General features: G+C 34.1%; 2 protein-coding genes across 3 annotated transcripts; both read right to left on the bottom strand.

Moving 5' to 3' along the window:
• Positions 1–7,192: 7,192 nt before the first annotated feature.
• LOC135116863 (peroxidase-like) lies at positions 7,193–17,306 on the bottom strand. Of its 2 annotated transcripts, none has more exons than XM_064034468.1 (12): positions 17,164–17,306; positions 16,636–16,775; positions 11,343–11,507; positions 10,801–10,985; positions 10,510–10,702; positions 10,002–10,190; positions 9,766–9,910; positions 9,416–9,572; positions 8,784–8,951; positions 8,365–8,563; positions 8,154–8,259; positions 7,193–7,783 (listed from the first exon to the last, which is right to left on the bottom strand). In XM_064034468.1, the coding sequence occupies exons 1-12, from the start codon at positions 17,301–17,303 to the stop codon at positions 7,699–7,701; spliced, it is 1,872 nt and encodes a 623-aa protein (XP_063890538.1). In that variant the 5' UTR covers positions 17,304–17,306; the 3' UTR covers positions 7,193–7,698. The 2 variants fall into 2 exon arrangements, with proteins under 2 accessions (XP_063890538.1, XP_063890539.1); XM_064034469.1 differs by lacking the exons at positions 16,636–16,775; positions 17,164–17,306 and adding exons at positions 11,717–11,856; positions 12,069–12,234.
• LOC135116755 (peroxidase-like) lies at positions 12,703–15,853 on the bottom strand. Its single transcript, XM_064034292.1, has 9 exons — positions 15,674–15,853; positions 15,343–15,535; positions 14,953–15,141; positions 14,707–14,851; positions 14,369–14,525; positions 13,912–14,079; positions 13,622–13,820; positions 13,115–13,220; positions 12,703–12,823 (listed from the first exon to the last, which is right to left on the bottom strand). The coding sequence occupies exons 1-9, from the start codon at positions 15,851–15,853 to the stop codon at positions 12,727–12,729; spliced, it is 1,434 nt and encodes a 477-aa protein (XP_063890362.1). The 3' UTR covers positions 12,703–12,726.
• Positions 17,307–18,486: the final 1,180 nt, after the last annotated feature.

Genomic DNA, 18,486 nt, shown 5'->3' with positions numbered 1-18,486 from the left:
TAACAATAGAGTTCGTTTTTCCATTTCCTTTGATATTTTTAACTTTGTTGGGACTCAGGCTTTGTTAGGTAGTAACTCTTGAAACAAAGTGATGTGCCTCACAGTTGACAAAAGGCGATCCTTTCAGTATGTCTCATTTATACAGAATTGTTAGTTTTACTTCGAAAATGTTTGATGCAAAATGAATTCTTGCGATATTGTCTTTGTGAACGAAGGAAAATTGTGTTTCGAGAGAATACGTTAAGGTTTGTTCTGTTTTAATATTATGTAGGTATCTACTGTTTCAGGAATAATTCATATTGGGACATTCAACAGATTTTTGTTAAAGAGTAAATTAAAACCTTTCTCCTATTTTGCACTGTATGGTTGCAGTTGTATACCGATTACTTTTAAACGATAAGTACATAACCGGGTTGGCCTGTCTTAAACTTTGGCATATATAAATGGCTTATAGTAAAGCATTTATTAACCCCATTATATCCTTATAAAATCTCAGATTTAAACAGATATTTATATATCAAGTGTGTTTGGCTAAAGTAATATACCGTCATTGTTCAAAATAAGGGGAATGGTAAGTCTGGGGATTCCCGGTAATTACCGTAATACGTACCGTTGTAATAATACTGTCCTGTTCAAATATTTATGCGTAAGTTGAAAGTGAAATTTCATTTAAGTTCAACTTGTTTTAGATTGCGGTTTTGCCTGAATTGATAGCGTGTTTTGGTTAAGTTTTATTAAGTAACAGTTGGGTTTGAGGTTTGTATTTTCAATTGCAAGCATTAAGGTTTTTTTTACCTAGATTGTGAGGTTAATTTAGAGGTTAATTCTCCATTGAACTGAGATATTTTTTTGTTTTTTTTTTTCTTAAATAAATGGACCTATTCAGATTGCTATTCTCAAAAATACTGTACATTGCTGTATGATGGGTCAAATCAAAGGCCCTAAAGAGAAACAAGGTTCTGGAAATATTAATGCCACCTTTATCAAAACAAAGGGTTGGCAATCACGACTCAGAAATGGCAATCAGCTACCAAGGTTCCTAGTTAGACAACTCAACCAAAGTTGTACTGTAACTTCTCCAAAGAAAATACCAATTTATTTTCTGATGCCCTCAGAAACTTTTCTTTTCCTTGGCTCTGACAATATTTCATGGTATTTACTCTTTTAAGGACAGAATAAATTTTTCCTTTCGCAATTTTTTTTAGAGTTGTCCGCGACAGATGTTTCGAATTTTTTGTGCTTCAAAAATATGTTTCCGGGTTTGTGTTTCAGATTTGTTTCGGAAAGTTTAGAGTTGTATCAAGATTATTAAATATTGTTGGTTCTAAAGCATGACTTTGGAATATAAAATTATAATGCGGAAGCAACAAGCTTTCAGAAGTATATAAAATTACAAAACCTCGCATAAAATTTATACAATGTAGTTATATCAAACTTCATCCACCAGGGGCTTCAAGAAACACCAATGTTATACTGTAAAAATATTACATAGGTACATGACGACGATAATGTAGTGTAGTACCATGAATAAAAATAATGGCGCCTTACTATTAAAAACGATCAACAATGGTGATAATAATGATATTAAAAAACTATCCAGAAACCTTGTAATTACACTACTCCACAACAAAAATGATGAATCCGTACACAAAGCGAGTGCTCGCCCTTGCAATAAAGTTGAAGGTACATTAAACGCATCGTACCCACTTTGATGGCCGTCGCTTCCTTGAGAGTCGGGATAAAGTTTCTCAAAGTGTAAGCGACTGAAGGCATCCGATAGAGCGTTCTCGTTAGACCCGCCACAAAGGCCCTATTGTGTGCCTCAGACGGTTCCAAATGAAAAATATAACTTGTTACCGGAGTGTTTGAGTAATGTTTCGAGACATTTGTCATGGATACTTTTGAGTTTATAGTATTGCTTGAGTTTCCTTGGATTTCTTTTTTTTCTTGGCAGTTTTAGTGTCTGTTATTGCTTTCGAGTTATTGACAGCAAGAGCTCGCTTCTGATTAATAGAATATGATATGAAAACAAGCTTAATATTATAAGATGCAATGCTCTAAGATACAATGATTTAAATATGCGTATTTTTCAGATTTGACTTGCGCAAGGCGGCTGGCAGGAGCTGGATGCGAGCAGCCGAAAATCGATCTCAGTGGCGTGCACTTGGAGAGGCCTATGTCCAGCAGTGGACTGCTATAGGCTGATGATGATGATGATGATGATTTTTCAGATTTAACTTTTAAATGCAACACGATTTTTTATTCAGTTCGTTTATCAACGAATTCAAAAATTACACTTTCATTCTTTGAAGTTCTTCTTCATTAATACATTCTTGTTCTATACTTCGACCAATTTTCCTAACATTTTAACCATACCATGCTCCTACAAGGCTCAATTTTCCCCATCTCAAAGCCTGGATGGCGTGCATCACTAAAAATTCATCTCAGTGAAGAAAAGACAGAGAACTAGCCTCATAAAACAAAACCTCAGCAACGAACCAATAAACTATCCAGACTAAAGTTTAATTAAATTTTGTATTGTCTTTAAACTTTTGGTGCAAGTTAGAAACGGATAAATAGCGATTTTGTGGTTGGATAACACATAGTACCATATTATCAAATAATAGTCACACTCTCAGACCTTATCGAGACAATCCATACTGAAATTTAAAATTTTATGTTACCAGAATACAACATTTTTTGTTCTATTTATATTTGGTTGTTGTGAATAATTTTAATTAATTGACAAATTAAGTAAATTCTTATTTATTTGTTGTGCACATTTCACAGCTTACTTTTCTTAATTTCATTTCACAGTCAGTGTTGTCTTTACCTTTATTCCATTAACATTAAACGCTTCAAACCTATAACTTGGACCAGTCCGTAAGTTATCGTTATACTTCGAAAAGTTCGAAGGAACTCTTTGGCTTGAACACTCAGCTCCGACGGAAAGCGTTAAAATTTAAATTTTATCATTAATAATAACTGTGAAAGAAATCTATCCGCTTGCCCATGACTCGTAATGGAAAAGTTCTTTCCAGAAAGTTCTACTTTGACAATGACGTTGATGTGATCGAACATTTGGGTTCGTTTTAAAGTTAGTAAGAAATACAGGAGTTGAGGATTTAATATTTATTGTTATGGTAACTAGAAAGGGTCTATAGGTTTTCAGTTATTGAGAAGGCGAGCTGGGCGGGAAGTGTCAGTCTTTTGACTAAAATCCTTAGTGATCCTTTCATTATTGTCTGTTGCACAACAGCCCGCTTTTTATACAATTAGTTAAAGTCAAAAGCATTTGACACTTAAAACAATAGACTCGGCCGAAGTTATTGTTCAAGCTAAGAGAGCATCCAACCATCATACCTTCGTTAAGGGACCCAAAGATAAAACAACCTATTGCTATATAATAATATACAAGATAGGCTATGAAGGTACAATGTACATTTTAAATGGTGACTTAAACAAAACTTTACTAATATTGGCGCAAGTAGTAACAACTAAAACCATGCTTATCTTAGTTTACGTTGCTTAACGACACCCTCCTAGCTTATGACATCATCAAATATGCATTTGGTGTATTAAAGTCTCCCCTTTTCGCATCCCCTTTACGGTTTATATGGGTCACTGAACTGACCTCTGAATTTACACGAAAAATCTGTCAAAAGTTACATGTTAAGGTTTTTTAGTGACATCGGTGACGGGGCTTGGAACATAACAGAGGGGATTTTTAAGCATTTTTTGGGAAATAACGTCGTATGGCATGGAAAACCTAAATCATATCGATGAAAAGAATATAAAAAATAGAGTTACCTACAATAAAATTGTTACTACGAAACTACTTAAGATATGATCCATAATGAAGCACCAGAAATAAATAAAATACTAAAAATACTATCATGATCCAACTGTTTAAATAAAAATACTATTTATTATTCACACTATTTATGACTTATTCATACTATTTATGATTCAAATCCCTCTATACTTATCTGGAGAGGTCAAATATATTAGTCAAAGAACAAAAGGGATTTCGAAAACAAAATACTATTAATATGGCCATACATGATCTTCTCCTTCCTATTTTATCAAATGTAGACAAAAGAAATCCGGTTTGTGCTATCTTTATGGACCTAACCAAGGCTTTCGATTATGTGGATTACGCAATTTTGTTAAAAAAACTTGAAACATGTGGTATTAGGGGGAATGTGCTTAAACTAATAGAATCGTATTTGACAAATAGGAAACAGTTTGTTGAAATCACAAAAATTTGCACAAATCCACATGGAAGTTATGAGAAGAAATATCTCTCAAAATGTAGGACAGTAAAATACGGCGTGCCACAGGGTAGCGTGCTAGGACCTCCTCTTTTTTTACTGTACATTAATGACCTTCCCAGCCACATAAATCACCCTATGGTACTATTTGCCGACGATAGTACAGTAGTAGTTAAATGTGACGACCCTGCGACGTATGAAAATGAAATAAATATGACTTTAAAAACAATTATATCATGGTTTGACAAAAATAACCTCGTTATAAATTTAGAAAAAACTAAAATTATGCACTTTCAGCAGAGAATCCCGAGTAAAATTCCTGAAATTAGTTATCTAGGGACGCAAATAGAAGCAACTAAGGTCACAAAATTCCTTGGCATCATAATAGATGAAAATTTGAATTGGAGACCTCAGACAGAAGAAATCTGTAAAAAAATTTGTAAATTCGCATTTGTACTTTATAAACTCTCAAAGACTGTCAGCTTAGAAGCGGTGCTAATGGCATATCACGGTTATGTTGCATCAACACTAAGGTATGGTGTCATGTACTGGGCTAACGCCGTCGATAGAGAATTTGTATTTAGAGCTCAAAAAAAATGTATAAGATCGATGTGTGGCTTGTCTAGTACCGAAAGTTGTCAACCGTATTTTAAAAGCTTAAACATTCTTACTCTGCCTTCATTATATATCTACGAAACTAATGTCTTTGTTAAAACACACATCTCACAATATAAAATAGCTCACAAAAGTTACTATAGACAGTTACGAGACAAAAATAAGCTGGAGCTCGAAACTAAACATGGCAAAACTGCCCTAATGAATAAAAGTACATTCTGTATGGACACAAAAATATTCAACAAGCTGCCTGAAACATTAAAATCGTTAAATCTGAAAAAATTCAAAATCACGCTCATGAAAATTTTAATTAATAAATGTTATTATTCAATAAAAGACTACCTGGATGATAATTCTATAATTCCTCCTTTAGATACTTAAAAACATAAAATAAAAATAAGTCTTCATATATATATTTTTTTTTTTTATTGTATTTGTACATTACATAATGATTTGTGCGCTTAATTGACATATTACAATATTATTATTTTTATTTTATTCCATTTGACCTTATTTTTGTACTTTACTGAATTATTACCTTCGTTTGATATTTAAATATTCTATCTTTTGACATTTTTTTGTTTTGACTAAGATTTAATTAATGTAATTTTTAGATACCTACTATATGGTTTTGACATTGTAATCGAGTTTTAATAAATTATTGTATGTAATTGATATCTTGGGAACAATCTAATAATTTGGTATTTGTTTTGACATTCCAAAATGTTTTAAAATAAAATCATTAACATTTGTACGCCTAATGGCCAAGCATAGAGAACCAACAAAAATGTAACATCTCACACTCATGTGTATCTGTACCTATGTTTACAAATAAATAAATCTGAATCTGAATCTGAATCTGAATCTGAATCTGAATCTGAATCACGTCCGACACAATTCTGTTCTTCATTCGTAATAACCAATACTTTCACAGCAATTTCCCTCTAATACAATAATAAGGTAAGACAATCTTCCACGAAACTGAAACCCCATAATATTATTACGAATGTTCTAGAAAGCTGTAATTACGGTAAGACATATACGGTATATCAAATTAAATAAATGCCGTGACGTCAAATATGCACTCACCACTGTCATTTTAGAAGGCGTGGTCGGTATTATCAGGTGTTAAAGACAAATACTGTTCACATGTCCATAATTTATTCGGAGTTTTACGGAAAATTGTATCGGAATTTTGTAATTTCCTGTATTGGTTTTGTGGTTGCTTAGAGCTGTGGCATTTCTTATATAGGATTTGACCAAATGTCGTTTGTAATACAATCATACTGGGCTAATATGTTTAAAATGTACTACGCGGACCATTATCAAAACATAAATTTATATAGATGACTTACTCAAGCACACTATTGTATAGGTATTATGTAAAGCAAAATCAAAACGCCTATTTAATTAAAAAGAGCAATATGCTAAAAATCCTAAAATAATATTTAAGACTGTTACCACAGCCCAAACAAATACACTAAGATCTGCCAAAAATACAAACTTCATTCATCAAATAAAATTTCACCACCACGAAAAGGGCATTCATTTAAAAAAAAATATCACCTCATCGACGAAAGCGTCGATATAAAGGCAAAATCTCCAATGATTCCTGAAAAACAAGATGAGGACGTTCAATGAAAACCAAATGAAACAGCATTGGATTCAGGTCACGGCCTGAGTGAGGTTCCACTACGAATTTCCAATGTTACCAGGTTAGTTTGTTCGTGTCGGTTTTCCTGTACCTTGTTTTCGGCATTTTCCATGATTTTTAAAAGACCCATCAAATTAGAAGCTGCTTCTGGGATAACAGCTTTGTTTTGTTTTAAAATCTGCGTTGCTGTTTTTTTTTTGTTTCACTTCAGGATAAATATCCATTGCGGTGACTTTGGAGAAGTATGTACCTAGCGTTAGTAACTTAAGTGACACCATTGACTTAATGACTTTTTTCCAAGCTACCTTTACAAAAGTTTTTCATATGAGAAGTAGTGAGGTTTTTCCCCACGAAATCACCAGAAAGCCACAAACGATACCCGAACTTGTTTGAACTAATTCAATCACGCTAGTGCGAGCTATCCCTAAGGATTGAAAGTTTGTAAGCCGCTTTATTTCTTTATGCTTTCTTAGTTTATGTGTGATTGATACAAATTGCTTCGGGGATTTTGGCCTAATTGTGTTGTTCGCTGTTTTTCCTTATTAGGTAAGTAGCATTCTAGGCTAATTTTGTTAGTCCTGATGTGGGTAAACTAATTTATTTAGTAGTAAAAGCAGGTGTAGGTGAAGATAAAATAAGACAAGGAAAATATAGGAACAAAGACATTTTATTAAATTGACAAAATAAAAATTCATAAACTGTTAATCATCTGACCATATCGATATTTTCAGTTTTCAGATCTAAGTCAAATGTTTTTATTTCAAATAGGCCTTTGCAGGCGCCTATGAAATGTCACTCTAGTTGCACGGTTCCAAAAAGTTGGTTTCATGGAGAAGAGCCGGCAAGAAACTCCATAGAAACATTTTTTAAGAAGATAATATGTTCACAAAGACTCGATTACATAACAAATGTACGCTGATAAAGATATACAATGCAAATGCAAGGTAAGCTGCAAATCTATACAATCCAAAAAAAAATGCTGGAAAATCTAGTCCGCAAGAAGGATAATTGCAATAATTGCCAGGGAAGTCACACATGCACAGATCAGTTAGCGCCATATATCTTTATCGTCAACTATGTATTTAATTTTATAATATGCTTTTTAATTAAGGAAGCATTTATTGTGTTTTTTACTGATACAGCCTGTTGTAGAAATTAAATAGTGTTGCTATTGCAAGATGGATCCGACCAAGCACTGTAGTCGATGTTCGGTATTTCATTGCAACTCACCAATGGATTCCTGAAATAAGTATTGAAATTTTTAATGAATATAGCGTTCTTTGATAAATGTCATGATATGGGGTGTGTCGTACCTAATCACATTTAATATACTGGTTAATATAATATGTCGATTAGCACAAAGAAAAAAAAACAAATACGTAAAAATAAAAATCAAAATATTTTTTCAAACAAAGTAAATATAATAACATAACATGTCAGTCATTACAAACAACGGAAATTCTCCCTTGAAACTAAAAGCTGTCAACTGGTCAAAGCATTTGATACTCCTAGCTTTATCTCTCCTACACATGATATCATAAAGTATATGTGATAGAATTTAATGTAATTAGGTACGACACACCCAGTATAAATCCTGAACTATAACTTACAGAGGAGAAATATTGAGGAAAGCTTGCTTAGGTATTTGAATGATGCCATCACCAACATTGCACAATAACGATGCCAAGTTTGCTTTCCTTATCTCTAACAGTTGAGCTAAAAATAGGAATGAATATATTAAAAAAAATATGTTTTAAATGCAACTAACAAAGACATGTATACAAAATAATCCTATTTTTTAAGTTGTTTTACAACACTCACCCAAATTAAAAGCAAACGGTCTGTTGGGTCTCTCATACCAATGCCGGTCACTCCTTATAGACCTTAAAACGTTTTCGTTTATAATTTTAGCAAGAAGAAGAGGCATGTGACCCCCCTCCATCTTCTTCTCAACCCAAAGACCAGCTATCAAATCAATATCTCTGACGTCTTCATACAAATCTTGCATTATTAGAAGTTTCTGGAATTAATTTGTTAATTTGCTTTTAGTTCCATAAGAATTCCATACTTATTGGTGCCGTTGATGAAGATTACATACCATGTTCGGAAGATTCTTGGAAGCAAAAGAACTTAATAAATTTCATCCTTTTGATTTATTTAAGGGACACAAAAATCTAAATAAAAGATTGGCACATTTAACACTCATCAAGGTAAGGAACATTAACAAAAATTATACTTACATCGTTCGGTATGAGCTCAGCCAGATCTTCAAAGCTAGTAATGTTGAGCCCCAAGAAGTGCTTGACATAATCAATGTAAGGACGTATTCCTAAGTTACGACCCTTGTTCACATCACCAGCTGGAATATCAATGCTTAACTGAACCCCTGGAGCACCATTGTTAGCCAGCTGAAAAGTTGTAAGAGGGCATCAAGGATTAAGTTGATCAAAATTGTGGAAGGAAAAGTGATCGTGTAATATTTTCTCTTTTGCAATAATTCTGAAGTTCAATTGTAACTTGCCGAAATGTGGTCAGAAAGATTGGTGTGGCAGAAATATTTTACTTATTAACAGCACTACTGCACTGGGTTAAAAGCACCATTCAAGTCGTATTCATTTATACAGTCACAGTGGTAGAAAAATTGGTGGGCGAAAGTTTAACGTGACAACGACGTCTGTCTCTCTCGCTCTTAGGCGGGCTAACCATGCCCGAGTGGAAGGGACGCGTGCCTCTCACTCACTCTCATTGTGAGCGCATATCGTGAGCGGAGCGTAACGCAGTTTCTTGAAGTGTCACCCGGCAAACTGATTCATAAGACGTTGTCACGTCAAAAACTGCTAGATAAGAACGGTTTTACATTTTGTTCACTTACGTCAGCTTCGATACTGCCATCGGCGTGGCTGCAAGGAGCTCTGAATGTGCTCTGAGCAAAATATTCCATATTGTTGTCTTTGGCTAACAGACCCGGTCTGAATGTAGCGTTGACTATTGGGTAGTCTGTGATATGCGTACCGTTTTTGTCATACAACCTAAAAATTTTAATGAAGGAAATGAATTTTCTAGTCCCAAACCACTAAACACAATAACATTTTTAACTTTCTTAATAAATGAATGCCATTTGCCAGTTGCCCATTAGGATCATAACTAGAGCTTATTATGAAACTGTGGAAGTATGTGCTCAAGATTTTTTTTTACAGAAATAAAAGTAATGAATCGACGAACTTAGCTCTCGATGGTTGCGTGAGATGGAACCACCGTATAGCAAAATCGTATTCCAATGTCACTTGAGGATAATTATTTTTGTCATACAAATCTCTGAATCCACCATCCGCAGTTATAACACCAGCTTTTATGAGATTTTCGCGACCTGGTGCAAAAAAAAAAAGTATTATGGATATTTTTGAGTTATTCTATGGAAATAATTTTCAGATCCTTCTTTACATTTGTATTTCGTTTACCTTGTAAAGCCACCATCCACTCATACAGATGAATTTGCTGAGTGAAAGCAATATTAATGTCTCTTGCAGCTCCAAACAGCATGTCATCGTCCCAGCATGGATTGACCTCAGCTAACTGACTAGCTATGTAGTTGTGGTGTCTCACGAACCATATAGTGAACAAACTTATCGACATTAATGCGTTTATGTCTGAAAGTAATAAAAATTATAATAATTAATTTCTTTGAGGTATTTTTGAATAAATTTAACCACGCGTTCACACTGCTTAGTTTTTTTTACTAGACGGAGTGGTCTCAGAGTATTAAATGGGTGAGGATTCTTTTTTTGGGTTATATTACAGCGTGTTTGAGGGCTTCGCTTCTTAACGTCATGATCAGAAACTTCACTTGACACTCTGCTTTCTTTTTTTTTTCTAATCTTTTGTGGAAAAACACAGTTTCCAAAACTTATAGTTTGCTTTAATGGGTTGCTTTTGAGCAAAGTTAACAAAAAATGTGATCAAACTTACAGTTTTCAAAGCACCTGGTCTCGTTTCCAACATTATTGATACAAGTGACGTTAGGTCCATTTGGAGGGAAAAGCTTTCCATCTTCTTCTTCGACAGCCAGTTGTCCTTTTTGGAACGATCTTATCGCCTTATCTCCTTTGTTGTTAGTGTTATATATTTGAGAATTATCAAATTGAGTTGTGGCTTGTTTTATCTGTAATGATTTTTTGAATGTGAGTACAAAGCCGTAACTATTATCGAGTCAAAAGTTCATGAAAATGATTCCGGCAATAATGTTAGAGGAATTCTTACTGGAGCAGGCACAGGTTCGTTAGTGCAGTTGTAGTCCTGATAGGTTAGTGGTCTAGTGCTGTTCATGCACCTGATATTGGAGAACATATGCACAGGGTCATCATCAGGTATAATATTTGGAGTACATGCGTAATCATTCATATGTTCCTTCACACAACAATAATTTGTAGCCCCTATCATATTTTCTGAAATAGAAAGTTACTGTTAACAGATGATATTGATATGAAATCATACAATTTTGCACCGAAAATAAAGTTTTAAAATAAATTCTTCTGCCACGTGCAATTATTTTTATCATTAGATTGGATACTAATTTCGATAGAATCAGATAAAATTGATTTAATAGACGGGCATCAGACATTATAGAAAATACAAATTTTGAAAATGTATCGCTGCGTTTCATTGAATCTATGGCATAGTTTTACTGCAATTATCACTTTACTTACCAACCGTACTGGTTTGCTACAAAGAATGAACCAGCAGAGGGCCGCAGCAACATAAAATGGTGAGAAAGAAGATTTTGAGTAAATCAAAATACTCACTGACGTCATGAAATGACCCCACATCATTGGATACGAATACGAAAAATCCTGGGACATTTTGGTTGAAAAGGGGATGGTTAGAGTTTCCTTGTTTCAACAAGTCTACCCGGACTTTTCTGGCCAAAGGTAGTTCATTTCCAGATACGGCCTTTCTGGCGAAGTAACCTATTAATATAAATTTAATTAAATAGACAAAATAGGCGCAAGAACAGAATTTATAAATGTCCTGTACTTTTACGAAAAAATATATTTTTCAGCTGCATTCATTTAAAAACCTTAACATTTCAATCAATATACATACCTACAGAAACACAAATTTTATTTAATACAGGTTACAATTAAGAAAACACAAACAATTTTAAGTGCATTCTTACCATTATAGTAAATTGGAGGCAGTACTCTAACCAGAGGCGAGAAATAGGTTCCTCTAGCTGGACTGTTCAGGTTGTTACAAGACCCGTCTACTCGACTTCGTTCATTTTCAGCACAAGGTTCGATTTCTATTGTGCAGGTACTAAAACACCAGCCAAAATTACGTTTAATTTACCAAATACGAGTATGTATTTAGTTTACAAAAATGATTTATAAAAACGGCTTAAAAATTCGGCCCAATGTCACTAGACATTCCTTCACGAAAAACGTATTTTGCAGTACAAGGATTTTGCTCACTAGTAAAAAACATTATTCTGTCAATAATGAAAATAAAACAAAACATTGTCAACTTACTCAGTGACACCCAGTTCTTCATAATTATTCAATTGTTCCTCTGACGCAGGTTGTCCCGTAAAATAATCGTAAACCACGCCATGGCTGAGACCAACGCACAAAGAAACTAAAATAATATTCTTTAGGAACATCGTGTTCCAATATTATTCGAATAATTGGTAATTTAATTTCCTTATATACTACATTTCGATGTTTCAATAAACATTTAAACATCATTTTACAGTTTACACTCTATAAACAAGAATGCAAAAAAATATATACACTTTTTAGACAATTTAGCAGCGTGTCAAATTTGGTAGATACGATGGTAACACAGGTGGTCTTGTTAGTCACGCAGTGTGTTGATAAGGAAGATATATTGTAGGTATCTTTATTTGCACGAACAGATAAAAAGTTATGAATTTTTGAAAAATATTCTGCGATCTTTACTTTGTCTTTACTTTCTTTATTCCCGTCTTCATGCCTACATTCAAGCATTAAAATATACTATGGTGTTGTTCGCCGTGTAGCCTATTAGATAAGTTGAACTAAGCTAGCTACTTCTTAATCCCGCTGTAGGTAGAATAATTGGTTTAAAAGAAAGACAAAACAAACATAAGGCAAAGCTGTTTTACTACGTACAGAAACATTGTGTTATACATCTGACCTAATAAACACTTTAATATGGACATGCCTTGTTGTAACTGTTACAAGATGAATCCTTCCAAGCACTATAGTCGATATTCGGTATTTCACTGCAACTCACCAATGGGTTTCTGGAATAAGTGTCTTTATATGAAAATCTTTCAAAAATAATGTAATTTAATCATTAAAATAAATAGAAAAACAGTCGAGTTTAAAGCCAAATGGAATATTAAAAAATAAGAAAAAAAAACTGTCACGTATTCTTCTGATAAAAGTTCTAATGTTTTGAAAATATCATCTTCATCTGCAAATCTGCGTTTGATTTCAAGAAAGTGTTAACATCGGTCAATGTTCGAGGAATGTACTGTACAAGAGGTGGGAACTGCTAGCAGGCAATACAAGAGTTTTAAGCTTTGACTTACTCTGGAGAAATGTTGAGAAATGCCTGTTTAGGTACTTCAATGACACCATCACCGACAGTACACATTAATGATGCCAAAGTTACTTTTCTTATCTCCGCCAATTGAGCTAAAAAGTAAAATTATAATAGTTAGTTTGACTCCTAGATCGCTATGTGAATTTGTTCGGTCGATTTCAACGTAATTCATATAAATCTACTTATGTACCCATTATCCAAACTAATATTATAAATGCGAAAGTAACTCTGTCTGTCTGTCTGTCTGTCTGTCTGTCTGTCTTTCTGTCTGTCTGTCTGTCTTTTCTTCACGCCTAAACTACTGAACCGATTTGTGTGAAATTTGGTACAGACATAGTTTGAAACTTGAGAAAGGACATAGGATTTTTATTACAAAAAAAAAAATATTCCGGACATATAGCGCCATCTATTGGTCAAATCAAAAATCTGCTGGTAGTCACTATTCCACGCGAACGAAGTTGCGGGCAAAAGCTAGTAATCTATAAATGCTTACCCTCACTAAACGCATACGGTCTATTAGGTCTTTCATACCAATGTCGGTCGCTCTTTATAGACCTTAGTATATTATCGTTCAAGAATTTAGCAAGAAGAAGAGGTATGTGACCTCCTTCCATCTTCTTTGTCACCCACAGACCAGCTATTAAATCAATATCTCTAACATCTTCATACAGATCTTGTAATATTAGAAGTTTCTGGAAAAGATTTAATGGAGGATTTATTTAACCTATAAACCTAATCTGGATAAGAAAATTACAGGTTCGCTTAAATAAATAATGGACTTACATCATTCGGTATGAGCTCAGCCAGATCTTCAAAACAAGTAATGTTGAGCCCTAAGAAGTGCTTGACATAATCAATGTAAGGACGTATTCCTAAGTTACGACCCTTATTCACATCACCAGCTGTAACATCAAGGCTGATTTGAACACCTGGCGCTCCCCGATTGGCCAGCTGAAAAGAAGTGTGGAAATGTCAAAAAATGTATTAGATATAATTTCCAGATTTCAGTAGGAAAAGTTTCATTTAAAAAAAACCACGTTCTCTTACTTTAAAATGATTGTGACATCTAAACACAAGTACTATAGTCGTAGCAGATATAATGTGAAATTTTGTAATCACATCAACTACTGCAGTTTCTTCTAATATCGTTAAGTTCTACTAGTAGCAGTTTGCTATATCAACATTTTGGAAATAGTACGTTGGGTAAACATACAATACATAATAAATGTTATTTACTTACATCAGCTTCTATACTGCCATCAGCGTTACTACAAGGAGCTCTGAACATGCTTTGAGAAAAGTATTCCATATTGTTATCCTTGGCTAGCAGACCCATTCTGAATGTAACATTAGCAATGGGGAAATCATCAATGTGCTTGCCGTGTTTGTCATACAACCTAAAATCAATAATGATTTCATTGTCTAAAAGATTTTCAGATTATTCTATGAGCCTAATTATAGTAACATTTGGGATAAACTTTACGAGTATTTTGATGCAAGGAAAGATATTAAAAGAAGCGTTTGGATATTATAGTATTGAGAAGATACTCAAAAATTCTATATTAATAATCTACCAACTTAGCTGTCGATGCTTGAAATAGATGGAACCAGCGTGCAATAAAATCATACTCCAGCGTGACTCGAGGATAATTGTTTTTGTTATACACATCCCTGAATCCACCATCTTCTGTTATAATTCCAGCTTTGATCAGATTCTCCCGACCTATTGTGTAGCATAAAGCGAAATTATTTTAATTTTCAGTGTGAACAGATAATTTCGCTTCTGTATTTCTTTGTAACAAATAATTTTGACTTAAGTTTTACCTTGTAAAGCCACCATCCACTCATACAGATGCAATTGCTGAGAGTAAGCAATATTTATGTCTCTTGCAGCTCCAAACAGCATGTCATCGTCCCAGCATGGATTGACTTCAGCTAGCTGACTAGCTATGTAGTTGTGATTCCTTACAAACCATATAGTGAACAAGTATATTGACATCAAAGCGTTTATATCTGAAATTGATTAAAAACTTCGTGAATTTGTTCGACTTATCTGGTAATTACAGAATTCATACTAACACACACATAACTTATTTTTTCATTGATGGTTCAACTGCTTTCATTAAATGATTTAAGGTATGTTAGGTTTAATTAATAGAGAACAGTTGAATGCGACACTTTCCTGCTACATGTTCTATGGGAAACCAAACTTACAGTTTTTGAAACATCTAGTCTCATCCCCAACATTATTAGGACAGGAGGAACGTGGTCCATTTGGAGGGAACAGTTTTCCATCTTCTTCTTCAACAGCCAGTTGACCTTTATGGAAGGACCTTACAGCTTTATCTCCTTTATTTTTCAAGTTGTAAATTTGTGAGATGTCAAATTGCGATGTGGCTTCTTTTATCTGTAACAATTTAAGTTCTGGTTAAGACTTTAAACTATATCGTCATCACAGCCTAAAGCATCCAATGCTGAACTGTAGAGGGCGTGTTAGTGAGCGACATACATTGTCTTTGGTCAGAAAAACAAAATAAATACTTACTGGGGCAGGTACGGGTTCTTTAGTGCAATTGTAGTCCTGGTAGGTAAGCGGTCTGGTGCTATTCATGCACCTGATACCTGAGTACCTATGCACCGGGTCATCTTCAGGTATCAAGTTCGGAGTACACTTATAATCGTTCATGTGTTCTTTCTCACAACAGTAGTTTGTAGGCCCCAACATATTTTCTGAAATGGAAAGGTATTAGAAACAAGTGAAGTCAGGTATTTGATTTCATAACTGAATATTGAGGGGTATCGGGTTGCCCGGGAAAATGGGTTGAGAAGGTCAGATAGTCGCTTCTTGTAAAACACTGGTACTCAGCTGAATCCGGTTACACTGGAAGCCGACCCCAACATGGTTGGGAAAAAGGCACGGAGTATGATGAACTGAATATTGACTTTCCTACGAAGTTTCTAATAAATAAATAATCTCATATTATGACAGAAATGTAGAATAATATAGCATGTGTCAAGTGTGACAAAATATGGGATGAAGTTGTAATAAGTATACTTGAAATTAAAATACTTACGTACATCATGAATAGATCCCACGTCATTGACAAGGAACGCAAAAAATCCCGGCACATTGTGGTTGAAAATGGGATGGTTAGAGGTCCCTTGTTTTAACAGCTCTACCCGGACTTTTCTAGGTAAAGGTAGTTCCTTTCCAGATACCGACTTCCTAGCAAGATATCCTATAAATATAAGAATAGCAATTATAATATTGTCGCCCAAACACGAACAAGTGAACAGCATTCACACTTTCCGACCACTCGATTGACGGTTCCTAGAAGCAGAAAAATGGCCACCAAAATAGGAAAAATGGAAAATACATAATTTCGTTTATGGAAGAAAATATCCAGATATTTCAAAACAAAAGTATTTGTCCCGATTTTGATGGATTTTGTATGAAACCAGTCAGTAAATAGGCATACATACTCAAGTAAATAAGGGCATTCTTACCATTATAGTAAATTGGAGGCAGTACTCTAACCAGAGGCGAGAAATAGGTCCCTCTAGCTGGACTGTTCAGGTTGTTACAAGACCCGTCTACTCGACTGCGTTCATTTTCATCACAAGGTTTGATGTCTATCGTACAAGTGCTGAAACAGTGAAATATTATATTTTTAGAACATCGTTTCTAGTTTAACTGGAATAGGTTTTATCGATCGAAACTGTGTTATTGACGGCACTTATGTCTACTTTGCTGTGTGTCATGAATTCAATTCTCGCACAGGTAGCTAACGTTTTCTATAATGTTATTAATTTTAATTTTAATACTGTTTTATTTTCGTGTCAAGACTTCGTCCATGAACTTTCTTGCCTGTTCTTTGTTACAGCACAACACTAGTACAGTAAAATGAAGTCTATGATTAGGTAGTTTTATTTAGATCAAAAACTTCTTTTAAAAAGTTCTTTACATATACGAGGTATCAGAAATGATCAACGATTGCCAATGCCGAAGATTAAAGAAAAATACTCTCAACTCACTCAGCGACGCCTAGTTCTTCATAAGTGCTCCATTGTTCCTCTGACACAGGTTTACCTGTAAAATAATCGTAAACCACACCTTTGCTGAAACCGAGACACAAATAAACTAAAATAATACTCTTTAGGAACATCGTACTCATTATTTGAATATTATCTACTCGTTCGCTAATTCAATTTCTTTATATAGTGTTCGTTGTTTCTATAAATAAGTAATTAGGTTCACTAATTTAGGGTATAGGACGATAATAGAAGTAGACTAGTCAGTCATGTTACTTGTTGGTATGGTAACCATTTTAAACTTTTTTATTTTTCCTATCTTCTAGCACACAAATGATTGCTAATTATTATTAAATTTTATCGTCTAAAATTGCGATTTATCATCTTTCTATATCAAATGTTAAATTATTTTTCTTACCTAATCACGAGCACACAAATGATTGCTAATTATTATTAAATTGTATCGTCTAAAATTGCGATTTATCATCTTTCTATATCAAATGTTAAAATAGTCTGTTTGATTGACTAGACTTCCTTGATGCGTACATTTTATGTCATTTCTATTTTTTAAACAGCGAGGTTATGATTTTGGAACATGTATTTTCGGAAATGACATCGAACGTCGTCGGGATTCGAACCCCCTGATAAGCGGTACTTTCAACCTCCTTGCCTACAAAAATATCCTGAACAAATAATACTCATTTCCTAGCTAATAAGCTTGCTTCTTTTCCCCGTCAATCACATAAGTAATTGAATACAACCGATAGAATTTCCCACAATTCCTCCCCAAGGGAAATAGTTTCACCCTATCTGTGGAAAAGGGGAACAAAGAAACGGAGAAAATCGTTAATTGGAATCATTTTTATTTCTCGGAAAATAGGATAAACGCTGAAACTTTGTGAGGGATAACGAAAGAGAACTGTTTTACTTTAGTTTTGTTCAAAATGAAAGAATTGAAAACAGTCGCGCATCCATCCGATTTGGCTGAAAAATTCAAATCTGGTTTTCGCTCTAGCAATCGGATTTTTTAAAGTGAGATCTACCAAGCGAGATTTAATTATATCATCATTACCACTAAAACATATGCACCGAACACTTAGGGGGTGTATATAAATGAGTAGATAGGAGAGAACATAGGCCAAGTAAGAAAGGGTGATGTCACAAGCAAACTAGGAATGTAGACAAGCCCAGGCAGCTTTGCCACTGGTCGAAAGGAGAGGTAAAATATTAGCTGAAAAATAAATAATACTTTATGTTTAAGCGCTTGTCTTGCTTGTTCTTTTAACCCGTATACTTAAATTTCATTATCGAACATTTAACATACTG

This window comes from Helicoverpa armigera, chromosome 4, assembly GCF_030705265.1.
Source record: "Helicoverpa armigera isolate CAAS_96S chromosome 4, ASM3070526v1, whole genome shotgun sequence".
Taxonomy (NCBI): Eukaryota; Metazoa; Arthropoda; class Insecta; order Lepidoptera; family Noctuidae; genus Helicoverpa; species Helicoverpa armigera.
This window is presented reverse-complemented; position numbering and strand designations above follow the sequence as displayed.